This window comes from Phoenix dactylifera, chromosome 9 (genome assembly GCF_009389715.1).
Source record: "Phoenix dactylifera cultivar Barhee BC4 chromosome 9, palm_55x_up_171113_PBpolish2nd_filt_p, whole genome shotgun sequence".
Lineage (NCBI taxonomy): Eukaryota > Viridiplantae > Streptophyta > Magnoliopsida > Arecales > Arecaceae > Phoenix > Phoenix dactylifera.
The window spans coordinates 10,776,432-10,798,387 of record NC_052400.1 but is presented as its reverse complement, the minus strand read 5'-3'; the positions used below and the strand labels follow the sequence as shown (position 1 = coordinate 10,798,387).

The 21,956-nt window shown below is 38.1% G+C and overlaps 2 protein-coding genes across 6 annotated transcripts; both read left to right on the top strand.

Moving 5' to 3' along the window:
* Positions 1–612: 612 nt before the first annotated feature.
* LOC103700230 (ribulose-phosphate 3-epimerase, chloroplastic) lies at positions 613–11,002 on the top strand. Of its 4 annotated transcripts, none has more exons than XM_008782190.4 (10): positions 625–862; positions 1,499–1,619; positions 3,424–3,564; positions 3,733–3,846; positions 5,185–5,263; positions 7,559–7,668; positions 7,744–7,800; positions 9,737–9,806; positions 9,962–10,075; positions 10,610–11,002. In XM_008782190.4, the coding sequence occupies exons 1-9, from the start codon at positions 732–734 to the stop codon at positions 10,009–10,011; spliced, it is 873 nt and encodes a 290-aa protein (XP_008780412.2). In that variant the 5' UTR covers positions 625–731; the 3' UTR covers positions 10,012–10,075; positions 10,610–11,002. The 4 variants fall into 4 exon arrangements, with proteins under 4 accessions (XP_026657858.2, XP_026657856.2, XP_008780412.2 ...); XM_008782194.4 differs by having other exon boundaries at positions 626–862; positions 1,505–1,619; XM_026802055.2 differs by lacking the exon at positions 10,610–11,002 and having other exon boundaries at positions 624–862; positions 9,962–10,077.
* A 2,482-nt stretch (positions 11,003–13,484) lies between these two features.
* LOC103700221 (purine-uracil permease NCS1-like) lies at positions 13,485–15,541 on the top strand. Of its 2 annotated transcripts, XM_026802052.2 has the most exons (2): positions 13,485–15,191; positions 15,274–15,541. In XM_026802052.2, exons 1-2 carry the CDS (start codon positions 13,851–13,853, stop codon positions 15,367–15,369), a joined length of 1,437 nt encoding a protein of 478 aa, XP_026657853.2. In that variant the 5' UTR covers positions 13,485–13,850; the 3' UTR covers positions 15,370–15,541. The 2 variants fall into 2 exon arrangements, with proteins under 2 accessions (XP_026657853.2, XP_008780405.2); XM_008782183.4 differs by having other exon boundaries at positions 13,745–15,541.
* Positions 15,542–21,956: the final 6,415 nt, after the last annotated feature.

Below are 21,956 nucleotides of genomic sequence, written 5' to 3'. Positions count from 1 at the left end.
CTAGAGAAGGTTAGTTGTAACTTGTGAAAAATTGTTATAAAATACAAGGTTGGTTGGGTATGAAAATTCCAAACAAATATTTAAGAACTTAAGAAAAACTTTCTACGTATACTTTAGAGGCTCATCAAATGGAGAAATTATATCATATGCACCTTACGACCATATATATTGTCTATCGCAGTTGCTCATTTCTATAATATAATATAATATATTTTTAAATTTATTCTATTATTTTTATTTTATATTATTTTTTAAGAACAATTTGAAAAAAAATGCATCCAGCGTATCACAGGTTATATGCTAGCTAATTCTGTTATAATAGAAAATTTTGGCTTTGAACAATGCATTAAAAAATATTTATCCAGCCTAATGGAAGGAATGGAATGTACTGAAAGGGCAAAAATAAGGGAAAAGATGCAGTTGGTGTGGCCGGGCCCACATCCGGTGAAGGCAATCTCGGATACAGTCCTTAAATAAAATTCAGGGAGAGGGGGGAAAAATGGCTCAGCCAGAGATTGCAGATAAGAGGCGAGGCTGCGGCTGGAATTAGATCAGTCATCCCGATCATATCTGACGACGGATGGATTTTATTTCTTGCTCGCTTTGGTCCAAAGTAATAAGTAATAACTAAAAAAAGGCTGCTGCACTTGTTTAAAACAATTGGCTCCTCTTCGTCGGTTCCACCTACCAGCCTGATCCGAGACATTGAAGCGAGGGAGACAGACGGAGAGATGATACCGGCCGCCGCGACCGCTTCCTCGTCTTCCTCTCTGTGCTCGACGGCGATCGCCGTCCCCCAAGGCCGAGGCCTCCGCCTAAGCAAACTCGCCTTCTTATGCCCACCCAAAAGGGCTGCTTCCAGGTGGTGACTTTCTCCTCCTCTCGTTCTCTCTTCTCCGCGCTGTTGACCGCTCTCAATTTTTTCTTCTCGTCGTCTGGGAGGCCTCCATCCCTTATCTTTAACAAAATCTTAAGTTATTCCACTTGCGGGAACTAGAATTGAATTCTTCTGTTTGCTAGCATCTTTGACGCTGCTAGGCAAAGCTCATCGATAAGTTCCGCTATTTCAAGATCAATTTCAATTTCTTTGATGATGCTGGATTGAGGCCTGGATTTTTAGATTTTATCGGATGAAGCCTATTTATAGTGATGTCTATTCAGAGGGCTTGACCAACCAATCCTAAAAACTTCTCAACAATTCTTTCTTTCTAATAGCTATATATCCTGATGAATGAAGATGATGCCATAATGTTCGACTGAGTTGTCGTTCTTTCGAACAAATGAGCAACAAATTTGGAATATGATTTTGCATCCGTCGGTCAATGATTTGTTTCATTCTTGTCACCCACTGCCTGATGGTCATGCTCATACTTCTTTGTTTTTTTTTTGTAAAAAAAAAATTATATAGGAAGGTTTATGCTTGAGTGGATGCTTTAAGTTTGTATGTTGCTAGTTTTGTAGGTGTGTTCTCATGGTGACATGCTGATTTTTATGCAAGTTTCAGGAGGAACGTTTTAACTGCTGTGAGGGCGTCAGCACGGGTTGATAAATTCTCAAAAAGTGACATAATTGTCTCTCCTTCTATACTCTCTGCTAACTTTGCGAAGCTGGGCGAGCAGGTCACTTGGAAACTCTGTCATAAAAAAAATAGTAATCTTTAGATGGATCTGACGTATTAGTCCAAATTTATTTCCAAATATCTGACTTTTTTGCTTTCTTAGTTTTATCTTGTGGCATATTTATATTATGAACGTAATCATGATAGTTACTGTCTATCAGTGTGTTTTGAATTTGAGACTTTTTGCATGCAAAGTGCTTTGGTATGTATGTACTATGGCACAGATTGATGTAATACTTCTAACAGCAATTAATATAAGTAATACTTTGTGGCATAAAGTTTTATAAGGATAGAAGAACAAGGACTTGTTAGTTGACTTAGCTATGGTGAAATTTGAACCTCATTGTTTAACAAGGTGTTGTTGATTTACCCACCTTGAGAACACGCTCTTGAAAATGCCTTAAAGATCATGAGTTAGGACATGAAAAGCACATAATACCACTTGAGTTGTGAAACACTACTCTGTGCCTTGATCATGCCATTTGATTACTTCCGTTACCAGTCAAAGGGAAATATGGTCATTTATAACTTGCTATGGCAAGATTGGTTGCACACTTGAAAATTAAAGCACTGAATTTTAGCAGCAGGCCATTGGTGACATAGCAGATCATTAGTGTCGTATTATTTTTTGTGTTCATCTAAATCCTTATTTACCAAATTCTGGTGTAAATTGAAGTTCAAGCATGTCTTACTTCTTTTAGATTTTTTTCCCCCCTAAAATTATAAATGTTTTTTATAGAAAAGGAAAATCTATGAAGCATATGCCTTTGTCAAGGCTTACGCTTCACTTCATTTGAAGGCTTATGGATAAGATGCCAATCATCCTTGTCTACTTGGTCAGTGACTCAGTTCAATATAAGAATAATTAGGTGTATGTTGGATATAGGTGGCTAAATACCAACAGCAATTCTCAAATCAGGATTATGTCTTGGCCTTCCCTTTTATTAAAGTAGTTCATCAGTTGAAGATTTCCTATTTATCATTCCAAAATCAACATATTCTATATACAAGTGATCACAGACTTAGAACTCATATTGCCTTGGGGTTATAGAAATAGATACTATTTGGCTTGTCATCTATCATGAATATCCTATGCTTGTACTCATGTAGCTAATTTTCAATACTTAAAATTGGTTGCTGTTTGTTCATGAGGAGACGTACCTTGCTTTTTCGGCAATAATTGTGAAGCTCTCCTTTTTCTCAACAACACTAAGAATGGCTTCCTATATCAGCATATCAAACTATCTTGTCACAATAAGTGTAGTGCAATAAAAAGAAAATTGAAATTGTTTTCTTTGTACGATAATAAGAACATCAGTCTTTAAACATTTTCACTATTTTATACAAGCTGAAATTTGTTGATGGACCTCTGCTACAGCATATTATAACAGTGTGCAGCAACCTAGTTGCTGTAGCTTCTTAACATATGCTTGCATTTGAAGATATGCTTCTGAAGCAATGTTTTGTTTGTTTGTTCTTGGTGCAATAACTGTATATGTTGCAATAATAACTTCTTAAGGTTCTTTTAACAAGAAAGAGAAAATAAGCAGTGGCACAAGAGCCTAACAAAGTCAACAACCATTTTTTTTCTAGCGATTTATCATTGACTTTGGTAGGTACATCTACTCAGATATAAATTTATAGATTATTTTGCCAAATGCATTCTTAAATATAATTCATTTGTTTATCTATTTTACTGGTTAGAATGTGAGTTTGTTTATAGCCTGATATTTGGGAATATTATGAATGATATAGAATGAACATATGTGGTTGATATGAGGAGTAATTTAGTGTAATTCATTTAGGTAAAAGCAGTGGAAGTGGCAGGATGTGACTGGATTCATGTTGATGTGATGGATGGGAGATTTGTGCCCAATATCACTATTGGACCTCTTGTGGTGGCTGCCTTGCGCCCAGTAACTGATCTACCATTGGATGTGCATTTGGTACTGCTTTCCAGCTTTATTCTTCAATAACCAGTACATACAATTTTAACTCTTAGTATAATTGCTTGAACTATTGGGTGTTGATTTTGTTTTTACATGTAATTAGATCCTACTAGGTTTCAATAATATGATAAATGAAAAATTATTGCTCTGAAATCAAATTTTCAGATGATTGTGGAACCTGAGCAGCGAGTTCCAGATTTTATCAAGGCCGGTGCGGACATTGTCAGTGTTCATTGTGAGCAATCTTCTACTATCCATCTGCATCGGACGGTTAATCAGGTATTAACATCAACTATCATGTTTGAAGTAGAGGTTGCAATGAAACAGGTACAGATGAGTTGCATAACTTGGTTACTATTTCATCCTACTAGATGAGCTATGGCTTTGCATGCCTACTAGAGCTCATCCTAATGGAGGATCTCTGTACTCCTTTTCTACTGCAACTCATACCAAATATAAGTGAAAACTGATGTCTGTGATTAGATATAACTAAGCATTGGTAGAGATCTTTTTTTTTCAGTCTTTGTTTATATAAAATTATTCTTCATATCGACAAGTGAAGTGCTTCTTAATCTGGAATCAAAACTAGAAAAAGCCCTACTAGAGCATTCATCTTATACTTGCTGACTGCATCTAGTGTTGCAATCTGGTGCTTCTGGAGTTGCCACCTGCATCTGTTATCTCAATCTGGTGCTTCTGGAGTTACCACCTGCATCTGCTATCTCAATCTGGTGCTTCTGGAGTTACCACATGGATTGCACTAGTTTGTTGAAAGTGATAAAGGAATTGTCTTCACATATCATATGGCTAGAACTGTCAGCAGACCTTCTTTGAAATATGAAACATCCTGTACTCTGGAGCTATATGTGTTCTTAGGATATAAATTCAATCAACCAACATATTTGGCGCTATCGATCATGTCATAGCATGGTAGTCTTGTAAGTTGAAATCACACCAATCCATAGGTTCTTTTTACATCATGCAAAAATTTATCACTTGACTTCTCCTAAATACAATGTTAGATGTATACTATTTTCCGTGCATGAAGTTGTTTAACACTGGCAGCTGGCTTTTGTTTCTTATCTTTGCAATTTAACTATGATACATCATGTGTATTGTGCTTAGATATTTCTGTCAAAAAATTAAAAAAGAAACTTTTGAAAATTTACCTTGCTCCATGTCAGCTAAAACATTTTATCTCTTCCAAGCATCTTTAAAGGGAAAAATAAAAACTCTGTTTGGATTCTATGCTGCATTTGCTGTTTAGTTTCAGTATTTATACTACTCTGTAAGGGCTTCAGGGTTAATTCCTAAATTTTGAAAATAATAATTTAGCAGAGTGACGTGATTGGATCTTTAAGATTACATAAGTTTCTGTTTTAGGTTTTAGGCGATTCCAATGGAAAAAGGTAACTTTGCTCTCATTCATTATGTGATTCAGCAAAAGTCCAGTAACTTGTTTACTATGTCTTGTCCATGTTTTATGTCTTAAAATGGTCCAACTCGGTCTTCTAATTCTCTTAGTACAAAGGGCTGTTACAAGAATACCCTAGCGAATAATGTACTGCGGTAAAAATAATATCTGAGTATTCAGCTAACAAGTGGCAATCATGTCAGATTAAAGATCTGGGAGCAAAAGCTGGAGTTGTTTTAAATCCTGCAACCCCCTTAACTGCCATAGAGTATGTCCTTGATGGTAAGAGTTATGTTCTTAAAATTTTGCATTAATCATATTCTCCAAGTTACTAGCAACTGATCAATTGATGTATTGCACCTTTGATGTTCTCTGATGATTGTTTTGGTTTACTTTAAATTATGACCATTCTTGTTCTGTTCGTATTAGTTTTCTTTTTTTTTTTTTTTTTTTTTTGATGAAACGGATATTTCATACAACACGGGTACGAATACACCCAATAGAGTCAGAAAACAAAAGGCTCCGAAGAGCTCCGGGCAACTCACACTCGCCTGACCATAGGGTACCTCCTGAGTGGCTCGCAACATATGCCGCCACCCAATCGGCCGCCCCATTGGCCTCGCGATATACATGCATGGCCTGGAACGTATTAGTTTTCTTTGGCTTGAGACATGATATTCATGTTTGGGAGTGAGGAGATGAAATTTGCAAATATTTTGGATATCGGAATATGTGAGGCACCAATAATAGCATTGTTTGTACTAAAGAAATAGTGACTGCCAATAGATAAACTCTCATACTCCATGACATCTAATATCCTAATTTGAATATCCAAAGATGAAAAATTTTGGTCAATAAAATTCAAGTTAGTTGAGTTGATAATAGCAATAATTGGCTGGTGAAACATAAAGTTACAAGTTAAAGACTTTCTTGGGTGATTAAGGCAAGATTCTAGATTGCGAAGGACACTTTGAGTGCATGCTTCTTGGTGCTAAGTGATAATCATTGCTTCTGATGCACACACTAGGTCTTCAAAATTATCTACAGGATCGCAGTTGTCATTCTTGTTCTGGTATTTATCTTCCTCTATCGCTCTGTATATATTTTCATTTTTGTTCTAGTACTGAAGGAATAGTTTAAAAAAGTACGAATCTCTCACCAGTTCCCTATCTCTTCGTGACAAAATAGAAGGTGAAAAGAGTATGTTACTGCAACTGAAGTGCTTCTTGTATGTGGCCCTAGGTGTTCCAGGCTGCAGGCATAGCATATGTGCACAGGCAGGTGCCAGGTATGCTGGATTTTCATCCAATGACATTGGCAGTAGCTGCCTTTGTACCAGATTGTTGAAGTCCCTGAAGGCTTTTCCACCTTAGAATACAGACTCCTAAGGTGTCGTTGCAGCATCACCTCAGTGGATGATAAGTAGACTACATTACACAAATCTGCCATGTGGCGCTTCAATATAGGAGCTAGATGAGACATCTAGCTGTAAATGGCAGTGAGGACTGCCATTGCAGAGAAGAGATAAAAATCTAAGGTCTAATGATTTTATGGGCTATTTGGCTCGGTGAAGGAAGCATAATTATCAGGAAAGATCATGCAGGTGCTGACGCATGTTTGGAGAAAAGCATGTGTAGATTTTGAATGAAAATGGATTCTTTATGCACGTGCATGTGCCCAAATATGCACGAGTGTGCCCGCACGCATACAGAGAGAGTCAGAAAAGTCTTGCTACTAATTTCTTTTCTTTGAACATACACACATACATAAGCATACATTATTCTTGAATTTGTTACGTTTTCATTTGTCAGTCTGCGTTTCCTTTATTGGTGCAACATCTAAATGGAGTATGAAGATTGAGGTTTAGAGACCTTAGCCACTCTGATTCCTTTTCCATAAGACACTATATGAAGTTAGAATAACTGTGAGTAAGCACTTCTTCCATGGGATGTTTGCACAAGTCTATGTGAGGTTTATGCTTCAGATATGTCTACCTGCACATTCTACTCAAATAGTCCACATGCTTTAATTTCTTTCTCAACCTTTCATTCTTTTAATTTGGTTCTGCATATCAAATGTAAAGTCTATGTTTTATAGCCCTAGCTTTTTAGCTTAGTTTATGAGTGGTGCCTCTAGATGAATCCAGATCCCTTATTTTTTACTTGCATCATCTTTCCTCTTTGTCTAGGCGCTTTCCAAGACTAGATGGATTTCGAAGGGTTGCTTATTGGTTGCATGAGATTAAACTTTGATCAAGTATTATCAGTCCCTATACACTACCTTGCATTCCAGGTTTCATTGCAACCCTTCTGTTGTCTTGAACTGCCTGGGTTATGAATTAGGCACCAACTGTTGGGGCTTAACGTTGTGATAACACTTATGATGATATACTTAATTCTTTTGCGTAACCTTTTTGACCTGCGAGTTCTGTGCATAACCAACTCTTTTTGATGGAAAAAGACTTGGATATAATGGTGAACTTTCTACCTTTTTATTTAAAATCATTGTTTTTAAATTGATATATCTAGGTTAATTGAATAGTATCCTAATGAAAATTTCCACCTTTTATATGGACAGTGGTGGATTTGGTGTTGATTATGTCAGTTAATCCTGGATTTGGTGGGCAAAGCTTTATTGAGAGTCAGGTGAAGAAAACTTCAGACCTGAGAAGATTATGTGCTGAAAAGGTACACAAGAAGCTGATAATTTCTTCTAGTAATTTAGCTACTTTTGGGAAATCATGGCTTTTTTCTGCTATGCAGGGTGTGAACCCATGGATTGAGATAGACGGTGGAGTTGGTCCTTCTAATGCATATAAGGTGCCTTTCTTGTAATCCTAATTGCCAATTAATTGTTTAAGGATGAGGATGGAGGACTTCATTCATGGAGGATGCATCCAAAAGTGACCCACAGGAGAATATTTCAAATATTCTTTTCTTGTTTGTTCAATCTGGCCTTTTATGGATCACTTGTAAAATTTTCAGATATTTTCTGCTGTCTGGGCTATCAAGCATGGTTATGGATATGGGATACGTATACTCCAATACGACAAATCTTCTGGAAATGTCATATGATATAGCAACAATATGGCAATAAAATAAATATGTACTTGTTTACGTATATGTAAACAATGATCTAACATAGTCTATAACTTTATACAGTATTGTTAACATCTACAGATCTCATCATTTAGTCATCATTCAAATAAATAGACCATAATCCATATTCCATGCAGTAATATTAGGATCACAAGCTCCAAAATTAACTATTACCATTAAAAGCCTAACATTCATCAAAAGATAAAAGAAGATAATACCATCCCCCTCATCCCTAGAGGTATTGGGGAAGTATATCAGGTTATTCCAGGAAGTATCCCCAAGCCTTTTGTTAATAATTGAAAAGAAAGATAAATAAATATTCAACATATCCTAGAAATATCTGTCAAGTATCGGAATCTGATGTGTATCCTGTACGGATATGGCATGCAATTTGAAGTATATATGCTTCCTAGATTTGATGGTGGGATGATGGAAAAAAGTAGAAATACTTAGGTGGTTAATTTTATGTTTGCGTGTCTAGGTTAATCTCTCAATGGGCAGGAATCATTATTATGTTTTAGAAGTCAGCATGAAATTTTGATGGATTAGACAGCACCTAAATAAAAGCTTCCTAATCAGTGGCATTACTTCCCTTTAGAATTTGTGGCATTACAACATTCTTTTGGATGGTCATTCAGTTTTTGATGTGGTTATCCTGGTCGTGTAATCTGTTGCTTTATAAGCCTCCCTTGGTAGGTTGGTGATCTTCTATTTGCCTATTGCTTGGCTCAATGCCAAACATATAAGGATGGCAAGCCTTTACTGCTTGTGGAGGTTTGTACATGCCAAAAACCAGCATGCTTCATATCCTATTCTGTCAGGGAAGGCACCGATGACAGCAAGTTCCCCACTTATCAGTATCTTGTTTTTAAATTTTTATCGTTTCATTTTTCTCAGACGTATTGGGAAAATTTAGGTGATTTGTCTTATACTACGTATCATATGGTTTATAACTATGCCAAATGAGCAGGCAATGTGTCTGGTCATCCAATCTTCTTTTTTTCCTTCCCTTTCCTTCTTCTTTTCCTTCTTCTTCCTCCTCCTCCTCCTCCTCCTCTCTCTGTCCATTTTTTTAATTTTTTGAAAGCTAGGACAGGTGGAAGCTTGGCCAATAAGCGGTATGAAGGTAGGTCATCCAATCTTAATCTGGCTTCTTCCTAATTTATATAGTCCTAGTATCTCAATTTGCATCAATTTATAAAAGTTGATTTCCTTTATCAACTAACTGCCAACATATTATCCAATAATTTATGCAAGGTCTGCTGTGAAGTGAACTTCTTTAATGCATACATTTTATAACATATGATAGGACGCAACTGTGAATGCAGTTGGCTGAGCTTTTTATAATATATTGTAGTAGATAGGATTGTGCATATTCCAAATCCCTATGACAGATGCGCGTGCATTCTGACACACTAAAGGATTGTATGTAAGCAAAGCATTGTAACATAGTAAGCAAAGCATTGTAACAGAGTAAGCATATATATTTGGTCATTGTGATATGGTATCAAGGAAACGCTGTTGGGAAGATTGTATGCTTTTTCTAGACTTCCATGTCTTTACTGACACCATTGCATGACCATGTTTGAGTCAACTCACAAGGATATGGAGTTCAAGTTAGAGCAGTTATTCAGTAGTTGTATTCTCTGTGTGGCAGGTTATTGAAGCCGGAGCTAATGCTATAGTTGCAGGTTCTGCAGTTTTTGGAGCAAAAGATTATGCGGAAGGCATAAACCTCACTTTTTTATTGGTTTTATTTTCTCTTTGATTTTTCAATTCTAGATAGTTGTCGTACTACTAGAAGAGTAAACAAAAAGATAAATGCTTACATTTTCAGTATTTTGTTGCTTTGTTTTTACACAACATTTCTTTGATATTGCAGCAATAAGAGGCATAAAGACTAGCAAAAGGCCTATGGCAGTTGCAGTATGAAAGACAGCTTGTTCATAAGAATTACCAATAAGGCATTATCTATTGCCGGTCTCTTTGCTCCTTGGTAAGTTATTACAGCATGCTGCAGATATATATGTGCATCTATTCCAGACTTGTACAGTGATTTTAATGAAAAGCCAGATTTAGAAAATTTTTGCTTGCATTTTTATTTTGAGATGCTTCGTAGATATATTCACATTAATATGTCGATAAAGTAAGTTTGTGCACATCCTGCACATTTTCATTTATATTAGCTTGAATTATCAGTTTCAATAAGCATGAAGGAATATATCTTTATTAGGTCGTACATTTATTTTCTATTTGGTGTTTATATTGTTTTTTGGAAAAGTTCTCCCAACAATTAGCATTGTTAACTCCAATAATACTATGCTGCCTTTTTCTGCAAGTTTCATGTGTGAAATTCTTTTTTCAATATAAGTCATGAGATAATGGAAGCTAAATTTTGAAATGTTCTTCAAAATTCTTTCTTTTTTTTAATAAAAAAAAGTCTGTAATGTTCTATTCCCTTAAGTCTGTAATATGCTATTCCCTTAAGTTACTATTGGTTATGCAAATGTAACGTGCTTCTTGGTTGCAGATGACAAATAATAAAAGGTTTGAGAAGAGCATCATCTGACAAGACAAACCTTGGATTTCATCACCAGATTTGTTTCAATTGTTTCATGATGGTTGGGGATTTTAGGTTTGTCACAAGTATTACCGTTTATAGGAATTCTTGTACAATAAAATGCCACTTAAACTAAGCCAAAGTTAGCTGATGCTTGGTATAAGCTTCTGTCACTTCTTGCTACTAATATTATGGTACATCACTTGGATGCTCGGATACAAAGGAAAGCATAAATGTAAGAACCAAGAAAATTGTACTCTGCATTTGTCCATGCGCCCTCTGTATTTCAGACCTTCTATTCTATTTGTAATTGGAAAAAAACGTTCATCAGCTGAATGTTTGAGATCAATGGACTAGTGACCATGATTCTATGGTTTTTTGTACATACAGAGAAGGGTTCCAAGGCTGTCTCGGGGATGAGAATCATGTTCATTTTTTCCACTGGATTCGTTGTTCATTTAGTTTTATTTTATTGATCTAGGTGTAATGAATTAAATTATAATACCTAATCAAAAAGGGTTCTGAAGCTGCATTTCTGTGCATCAAGGTCTCTTGTAAATTTTGAACAATGGTTCTATCCGTTCTGCTGCTTCATCGAAGCAGGGTAAGTTGGATCAGCAAATGAAGAAGTGATAGTAGCTTATTAGATGGACATTGAACACTGCAAGCATTCTTTTCCCACCTGGGTCTTACCGAAACCTTGACTGCAGTAGATGTATGCTGTCTTAAAGCTTCATGTTATTGTGGCTGCTCTCCCTCGTTACACCTCTGCCTTTCTTGAAGGTGAAGCAACCAATCCCTCTCAAAGTGAAAGGTTTACGGATATGGATGTTAGTCGGATGCAAAAATTTATATCCATATTAGTTTTAAAAGAAAACAGATATAAGTTGAATACTGAAAGTATAAATATAAATATGGCTACAAGTCGGATAATTAAATTTTATGACCATAAAATTAAAGATATTATTAAGTGGATGATAAATTTAGTTAATAGTATATTAATATCGTCATTTATTTTGCTTAAATAGGATTGCAAATAGAATCGTATATTTGGTATTTCTCTATCTATATCCATATTTATTTATTTTTTTAACAGATATGGTTAGAATATTCTAATTTCTATTCATATCCGAATAGATTCGAATATGAAAATAGAATCCAGATAATATTATCCGATCAACTTCCATCCTTAATTACACTGATTAGATATTGCTTTTCTCATTCAGCTGTACTTGGATGCAACAGGATAGTGGCCAAACAATAGGTGTCGCCTTGGATGGACTGAGGTAGAGTTAGCACAATGCTGCAAATCAGGAAAAGTGCGGCCATGAACTTGCCGCGGATAACAAAACTTTTAGCAGCAGTCTAGCTCACATCCTTTTTCCATGCTCAAATACATGCTTATGCGCTAGAAAAGGATTTTTAGATCATCTCATATCGCGATGTGGTCAATTTATGGATGGAAGAAAAGATTTAGATCGACCGTGCGACGCGCTCATCCGGAAATTTGCATTTAAGGTGTATGATTCATAGGACACTGAGATTTCTTCTAGAAATTGTGTAGCTTCCTGCCACATTTTGCAATTCCGATGACCTAAATTATTTCTTATACGCGGGTAATGCTGCATATAATTTAAATTGTTTTCTGTACAGCGATTATTCTTCATGCTATTGACTGCATGCCTGGTGAATGGCCCCATGGATGTCCGGCCAGATCCTGCTGGATTGAGCATACGAGGCTTAAGGCTGCAAATGGGTCAGGTTGACTCGCGGCCTGACCTGATCCAACCCACTTAGATCCGATCCGATCTGTTTTAAAGGGATTGTGGGCCGAGTCGAGTTCTAAAATTGGTCTCATTCTATTTTTCGGGATAAGTCTGGGTTTACTGAATTCAAATCTGACCCGATCTGATCCATTTGAAATTTGGATAATTTTGGATTTTCAATCCTACGACCCTCCCTGACCCAACCCGAAACTATTAAATTATTTGGGTCCGCGGGCCGCAGCCCGCGAGGGTGCAAACAGATAAGTTAGCCTAGACCTAGAGAAAATATATCTTACATCAAATCTTATTTAATAAATATTAAAATTCTTTCTATAATCAATTTATTCTATTTATGTTTCTCTTCTATTAGGACTATATATTATTTATTGATCATAGAGCTTATCCATTTAGTTTATGAGTCAGCAGGTAGAGAATGTTAATTGAAAATATGGACAAACTTATGATAGTTTTAGTGGGAATGAAGACAGAGTTGACCTTCTTTGAGCTCTAATTCATCCTAAATTATTGTTTTGCTTGACCTTTCTAACTTTAAAGGTTTTAGATATTATAACCCATATTTATAACAAGCACCAACTCCTCACTATGATGCACAGGAACTAGGGATGCAAGGAGATTACAGTTTTTGACACGGACCCAAACCCGACTCGAATGATCCATTGGATCAAAAATTGTACTCGTGGACCCGAACAGACTGGGTCTGGGTCTAAAATTAGGATCCGAAAAAAAAAATCGGGTTGGGTTGGGGTTACTCATTATCCGGTTTGATCCAACCCATTTGCACTCCTAATGAGACCACAAATTTGCACAGAGATGATCGCTCAAAAGAAAATAATATTATAATTTTTAAAAAAATTTTGGGTGAGGCGGTAATATTATACGGCTCTAGTGTATACAATTTTGACCAATACCTCCAACCCCAAATCCCTCTCTCTCTCTCTCTCTCTCTCTCTCTCTCTCTCTCTCTCTAATCACGAGTGCTGTAAATTCTAGATGATGCAGAAGGCGCCGAGAACCAAGGGGTTGATTTTTTTTTCCATTAGCCGACAGCCAACTAACAAATTTGCCTCCTGGCCATCCATTAGTCTCCAATAAATCAAACAATATGTCGAGCAGTGGTTGGAAAATCAACTTATTATTTATTCTGTCTGTCATAAGAAGGCTCCATATATGGGAAAGAATAATTGATCGACTTTTACGATGCTGGCCGTTGGATCTCTCCCGCACATATCTCCAAACATTTCAAACGTCTCAGCTCATCCACCTGCACACATCTCAAAGCAGATATTGCGCGATCCAACGGTTATTCGCGCGAAAGAACCAACCCTCGTCCGTCCTGTCCCCGGTCTCTCCCCTGCCCCATCTCTCCGTCTCTCTCTCTCTCTCTCTCTCTCTCGCCCCTGCCGCCTTCCCTCCAACCCGCGGGGATGCTCCGGAGCACCGACGACGGGCTGGAATTGGAGCCGGACGCGAGCCTTCTCGGCAGCGACCTCAGCCCGGTTCCAGCCTCCAAGCGCACCCTAACCCGGTGGGACATCGCCCTCCTCTGGGTCGGCATGGTGGTGAACGTCCCCTCCTACTACCTCGCCGGCAGCCTCGTGGATCTCGGCATGTCCTGGTGGCAAGGCGTCGCCACCATCATCCTCGGCAACACCATCCTCCTCGCCCCTCTCATCCTCACCGCCCACCCCGGCACCCGCTACGGCATCGCCTTCCCCGTCCTCCTCCGCTCCGCCTTCGGCGTCCACGGCGCCCACCTCCCCGCCCTCCTCCGCGCCCTCGTCGCCTGCGGCTGGTGCGGCATCGAGACCTGGATCGGCGGCCAAGCCATCTTCCTCCTCCTCCCTCGCTCCATAACGAACTCCTGGTACGCCCATCCGATTCGCTGGCTCGGCACGTCGGCGCTCGAATTCTCCTGCTTCATTCTCTTCTTGCTGGCCCAACTTGCCATTCTCTGGAAGGGCATGGCCGGAATCCGAGTGCTCGGTAACTACTCGGCGCCGGTGCTCGTCCTGCTCACCGGCTGGCTCTTTTGCTGGGCCTACCTCAGAGCCGGCGGCTTCGGGGAAATGCTCTCGACTCCCTCCCGCCTCGGCCCGTCGCAATTCTGGTCCGTCTTCTTCCCTTCCCTGACCGCGAGCATCAGCACCTGGTCCGGCGTCGCGCTCAACATACCGGACTTCACGCGGTTCGCCGCCGGCCAGTCCGATCAGATCGCCGGCCAGCTGGGCCTCCCCATCTTCATGGGTCTGTTCACGTTCACCGGCCTGGCCATCACTTCCTCCACACAAGTCATATACGGTAGAGTGATCTCCAACCCAATCCATCTCCTAGCCGAGATCGGTGGAACCTTTACCATAATCGCCGCCATCTTTGGCATCAGCCTCGCCACCATCACCACCAACATCCCTGCCAATTTTGTTGCCCCCGCCAACGTGCTCGTCAGTCTCAGCCCTTCCACCTTCAGCTTCGCAGGGGCTGCTCTGCTTACGGGAATCATCGGCGCCGCCTTCCAGCCTTGGCGAATCATCGAATCCAGCGACAGCTTCATCTACACTTGGCTCGTCGGGTACTCGGCGGTGCTCGGCCCAGTCTCGGGTATCATACTTACTGACTATTACGTACTCCGCCGCATGGCGCTCGACGTCAATGCTTTGTGCTCTGCCGACCCTCGAGGGCCATACTACTATTCAAGAGGATTTAACGCTGCGGCGATTGGTGCTCTGGTTGTCGCTGTGACGCCTGCCGTCCCAGGATTTCTCCATAAGGTTGGAATCCTTGAAGCAACCTCGCAGGTGTTCATAGTCATCTACGATAACGCCTGGTTCTTTGGCTTCTTCTGTGCAGCAGCAATCTATTGGGTCCTTTCCTGCTGGAGATCGACTCGGAAGGTTCGTACCGATCCCTCCGTTCTGGAACCTCTCCAGCCTACAATGGCTTCCTTGATTGCTATGACATTATAAGTGTACGATTATTTTACTTAGATGATTTCCCAAGCAGCAGCATATATGTATCGGGAGATGAACATAGCTGTAGACTGGGTTATCTACTTTGTTGCTTGATACTCTAAAGAGTTTATCTGAATGAGTGCAGCAGATATACCTTATTTCTTATTTCATTTTGTTTCTCTTGATTTGGAAGCTGTACCCAGATTAGAGCCGTATAAAATGCCGTTTCTACCCCCCCCAAAAAAAACTTATGAGCTAACCACTAATACCAATCAGTAGTACTAGATGGCCTCCTATACGGCTCATCATTTAAGTGATTTCTGTAAGAATATTATAAAATTAATATTCTATTAAAGCGTCTCACACACCCTATAATACCCAATTAAAGGATTATGGGTCATTACTAGTCCAATTGTATTTATGGGTAGAAAACTTATTAAAAGAGTCTTTTGGTTTTCTTGCTCGTAAAAGCCTTTTGGTTTTCTTACGGGTAGAAAACCTATTAAAAGAGTCCTTTGGTCTTCTTGATGGTGGGAGATCTATAAAAGAAATGAGAGACTCTAGGGTTCACACCTACAATATAATTTGTGCCTCTAACCATCGTGAGACACTCTTGAGGAATATTGTTAGGGTGATCCTTCTCTCTAAAAGCAAGTACAGATTTTAGCAATGGATACAGGTATGTCTTTATAGTTTTATATTCCGCATTGATTGTGATTAACATGATAATCCAAGATCTTCTTGATGTATTTTCATATTTGAAAATATAACATTTGGTATCAGAGCTAGGTTGTGGATTATTATGTTTTTCCATTGATATTAAGAATCTGCCATCAAATAAGGTTTGGAGATTATGATGGATTTTTGTACTTCATTTCTATCTACTTAGTTTTATAACCTATTATCAAAAATTTGTCCTAGAGCTATATAAATATGCATGCCTTCCACGTGTTTGTCAAATTGACTCATCAACATTTCCTTTGTGGATACAGTTGCTGTATTGCATATCAGTTCTAAAAATTGTGGACAAGTTTTTCACAGTTGTATATTCATACTAAGCATTCCTATAGAAGTTATTAGTGGCAAAATAAACTTCTCTGTATTTTGTTTGTCCATACCTCTGTTTAGTTCTTAAAATATTTTCTGTCCTTCTGTTCATGTCAAGGAGTATTCCTCATTTTTTTTTGAAGTTGCTATGGTTGTTGTGCTTGTTATTATTGATACAGTTTGGCTTGGTCTGAATTGATTTTGGGCTCATAAAAGCAGGGTTTCCGTATACTAAATTTGAATCTTTACATGACCCGATGTAAATTTGACCCAATAGGCTTGGAAATTGGAACATTGTATTTCATGCATAAATGACAAATCCACTGCTTACGCCTACAGTGTTATGTTGACAGAAATTCATAACAAATTTTTTTTTTCAGATTCCTCATGTTGTTCTCTTCTAAAACGTCCTCATTCACAGTTTAAATGAATGAAAGTTCAAGTAAACCTTTTCAATCATTTATATAGTTCCTGTCTACTTTGGTCCATGGCATATTCTGATGCATCTTGCTTGCTCAAGTATGGAACCCCATTTCATCCATCTGAATCCATTCCATTTTATTAGCACTTGACATGAACTTTAGAAGAGATTGCCCATATTGTCATTGTAATCATCTAAGATGAGCAATGGGTACAGAGAAAGTGCATGTCCAATCTTTGCACAAGTTGCTGGATAATCTTAGTCCAACAATATGAGTACCGGCCTTATGTTTAACCAAGGTTTGGGCTGGCCTTGCGCCCATGAACAGTAGGTGGGGGTTGACTTGAACCTGCCCAGAATGATTATTATATTATTATTTTTAATATTATTTTATTTTTTAAAAAAATGGTGAAAATTATTCTTATTACCTCTAGATAACCTTGTGCCCATTATGTGTTAAATTCTTAACTATTAATTGAATTTTATTATGGTTGGGCATGTATTTGTATGTAGAAATCTTAGTCCATTATATGTAAAATTCCATTATTACTTGATGAATTTTATTTATTGATTGGACATGAATTGTTTGAGGTAATCTATTTGTACTAAGATCAAGTGAGAATTTGTTTGCCCAAAGGTACAAAATCGTACCTGATTTTAGATGGCAAATATTTGACATCATAATTATGAATGGATAATATTGGAGGGAACACTTGTTAGGATCCTCCCAAAGGTTGGATCTTAATGATACGATTAGTTCATTCACTAATTTTTAATGTTGGAAGGAACAATTTGTATGTAAAAATTTCCTACCCAAAGGAGGAATTTTGATGATACTACTAGTTCATCCACAGAATTTAAATGCCGGAAGGAACACTTGTATGTTAGGATCCTCCCAAAGGTTGGATTTTAATGATACCCTAGTTCATCCATTATGATTTAAATTCTGATTATTATATTTATGAGGATCTAATTCAAAGCATTAATGTGATTAAATTGAAATTCTTTGCAGTAAGTGTACCGATCTCTTTACATTCACAAGCATCATCTGTCCCTATGCTGAATGGGAGTAACTTTTCAGAATGGATGGAGAGGGTCAGATTCACCTTAGGAGTTCTTGATCTAGATTTATCCCTTTTGACCCTAAAACCAGCTGCTCTTACTGAAAACAGTAGTAAAGATGAGAAAGACAATTTCAAAGCCTGGGAGAGATCAAATAAGTTGAGCCTCATGTTTTTAAGAATGACCATAGCTGGAAACATCAAACACTCACTCCCTAGTACAGAGGATGCCAAAACCTTTTTGACAAGTGTTGAGGAGAGATTTCGCTCAGCAGATAAGTCTTTAGCGGGGACCTTAATGGCTAGACTTACCACCATGAAATATAATGGGGCTAAGGGAATGCAAGAGCATATCCTTGAGATGACAAATATAGCTGCCAAACTTGAAACTCTAGGAATGAAAGTGGAGGAGTCCTTTATTGTTCAATTCATCCTGAACTCATTGCCACCTCAGTATGGTCCATTCCAGATGCACTACAATTCTATCAAGGATAAATGGAATGTGAATGAGTTGGCTAGTATGGTGGTTCAGGAGGAGATAAGATTAAAACAAAAAGGAACTTTTTCTGCTAATTTTGTGACTCAAGAAGCTGGAAAGAAAAAGCACCATTATGGGAAAGGAAAGAAACAAGCACCACCAAAGGGAAAGGGGCCTGCTAAAGGCAATCAGGTTCAAGGAAAGGATACAAAATGTCATTTCTGTAAGAAGCCTAGACATATGAAAGCTGAGTGTTCAAAACGTAAGGCTTGGTTCGAAAAGAAGAGTAAGCTTTATGCTTGTGTATGTTTCGAATCAAATCTTGTAAGTGTTCCTACTAATACTTGGTGGTTAGATTCGGGTGCTAATATTTATGTTTCCTTAACAATGCAGGGATTCCTTACAAGCCATACACCAAATCCAATTAAACATTTCATCTTCATGGGAAATGAGAATAAGGCCGAAGTTTTGGCCGTTGGAACTTTTCGTTTAATTTTAAGTATCGGTCATTGTTTAGACCTTCACGATACTGTTTTTGTGCCATCTGTAAGGCGTAATTTGATTTCCTTGTCAAGACTTGACATTGATGGCTACTCTTTTTTCTTTCAGAATGGTTATTTTAGTTTGTTTAAGAATGTTATTCCTATTGGTTCTGGTTTCCTTTCTAATGGCCTTTATCAGCTTTGCCTTGATAATACCTTTGTTAAAAATGTTTACACCCAATACCATGAAGTTTGTATTGGAATGAAAAGGAACATGATTAATGAAAAGTCTTATGACTTGTGGCATAAAAGGTTGGGGCATATCTCCAAAGAAAGGTTATAGAGATTAGTAAAGGAAGGAATTCTTCCGGTTTTGAATTTTACTGATCTCAGTATGTGTGTGGATTGCATTAAAGGAAAGCAAACCAAACATACAAAGAAAAGTGCCACAAGGAGTAAGGAGCTTCTTGAAATAATTCATACAGATATATGTGGACCTTTCTCCACCGAATGTTTTGGGGGAGAAAAGTATTTTATCACCTTCATAGATGATTTTTCACGGTATGGATATATTTATTTGCTACATGAGAAATCTCAAGCCGCTACAGTCCTTGAGATATTTCTCACTGAGGTTGAAAGGCAATTAGATAGAAAGGTGAAAATCATTAGATCGGATCGAGGTGGTGAGTACTATGGTAGATATGATGAATCAAGTCGTAACCCTGGCCCATTCGCCAAACTTATTGAACAACGTGGCATTGTGGCACAATACACTATGCCTGGTACGCCTCAGCAGAATGGTGTTGCTGAGAGGCGTAATCGGACATTACTGGATATGGTTAGGAGTATAATAAGCAATTCTACCTTACCTAAGTCATTGTGGAGTAAAGCTCTTAAGACTGCTGTGTATATCTTAAACCATGTCCTTAGTAAGTCAGTTCCAAAAACTTCTTTTGAGTTATGGACTGGAATGGTACCAAGTTTGAGACATATGCATTTCTGGGGTTGTCCAGCTGAAGCAAGGCTTTACAGTCCACATGAAAAGAAATTGAATCCTAGAACTATAAGTGGGCACTTTATCGGTTACCCAGAGAGATCCAAAGGGTATAGGTTTTATTGTCCCAACCATAGTCCAAGAATAGTAGAAACTGGAAATGCCAAATTCCTTGAGCTTAGAGAAGTCAGTGGGAGTAAAGAATTGAGAGATGTAATCATTGAGGAAGTATGGGTTGATATTCCAATACCCACTTTTTCAGAAAGCATTACTGTTCCGCCTAATGATCATTCTAATGATACTGTGGAACAAGTAAATAATGATCCATCTCATAATGAGAATGCCACTGATGAACAAGTTATGGAGATACCAGAACAGATGATGTTACGCAGATCTCAAAGGGAACGGAGACCTACTATTTCATTTGATTATGTAATGTATGTCCAGGAACATGAATTTGACATTGAAACAAGTAATGATCCAGTTACGTTTTCACAAATTAAAGGAAGAAGTGATTCTGATAAATGGATTGATGCCATAAAGGAAGAGTTAAAATTCATGGCCCAAAACAAAGTCTGGGATCTTGTTGAATTGCCTGAAGGATGCAAAAGAGTCGGATGTAAATGGGTTTTCAAAAGAAAACATGACTCTAAAGGCAATGTGCAACAATATAAAGCCAGACTTGTGGCAAAAGGTTTTACTCAAAAATAGGGCATTGATTATAAAGAAACTTTTTCTTCAGTATCTAAAAAAGACTCTTTCAGAATCATAATGACATTGGTGGCTCATTTCGATTTGGAGTTGCACCAAATGGATGTGAAAATGGCCTTTCTGAATGGAAGTTTGGATGAAGAGGTCTACATGGAGCAGCCGGAAGGCTTCTCTGAAGAGGGTAAAGGTCACTTGGTTTGTAAGCTCAATAAGTCAATCTATGGACTTAAACAAGCTTCTCGACAATGGTATCTAAAGTTTCATAATACCATTATTACCTTTGGATTTAAGAAAAACGTCGTTGATCGATATATATATCTAAAGATCAGTGGGAACAAGTTTATTTTTCTAGTCCTGTATGTTGATGACATATTGTTGGGCAGTAGTGATATGGGTTTATTGTATGAAACTAAGAGTTTTCTCTCAAAGAATTTTGAAATGAAAGACATGGGTGAGGCATCTTTCGTGATTGGAATCGAAATCTTTCGAGACCGAAAACGAGGATTGTTGGGATTGTCTCAGAAAGGTCATATAGAAAGAATTCTTGAGAGATTTGGCATGAAAGATTGTTCATCTTTAGATACCCTGATAACGAAAGGTAATAAGTTCAGCATCTCACAATGTCCAAAGACTGATTGGGAGCGGAAGGAGATAGAAAAGATTCCGTATGTGTCACGCCCCGAATTCGGATCATGACACGGCCGTGCTATTGCAAATCTTAGCCCGCAATAACATGCAGCCACTTTAAAACTTCAAATCAATTATGAACAATTTCATTCAATGAATGTAATCAAATGTTTCATCATTAAGGATTGATACAGAGCTTCTAAAAATATCAGCATTTAATATTCTACTTTTCCCATAATCCTGAAGCATGTCACGCTCCTTGCTCCTAGCAATCCTATTTATCTGTGAGAACATAAATGAATGGGTGTGAGCTATAACAACTCAATAAGTAACCATGCATAATCTTATCAGATCAAGTATAATGTTTTGCATGCCAGTGCATTATTTTAAGAAATTAACAGTTGTAACAAAGTAAGCATTTCATATAAACAAATCAGTAATAAAAGTATGCATGTCCATTTACGCAACTTCATAAACATGGTTATGCATCATAAAACTTTTGCCATTATCCCATGCCTTAAAATCCGTACTCGTCATTATTCATGCTTTGAAATTCATGCTCTCAGATGATAGTGCAGCTATGGTCACTATTATTACCCGTGACAGGGCCATAATCTTTACTAACTATTATTCCCCGTTGGCAGGGTGTAAGCCAAGCTATTATAACCCGCTGGCGAGAGCTGTATGCCGAGCTACTGTAACCCGCTGGCGAGGGCCATAATCTTTGCCAACTATTATTCCTCGTTGGCAGGGTCTAAACCAAG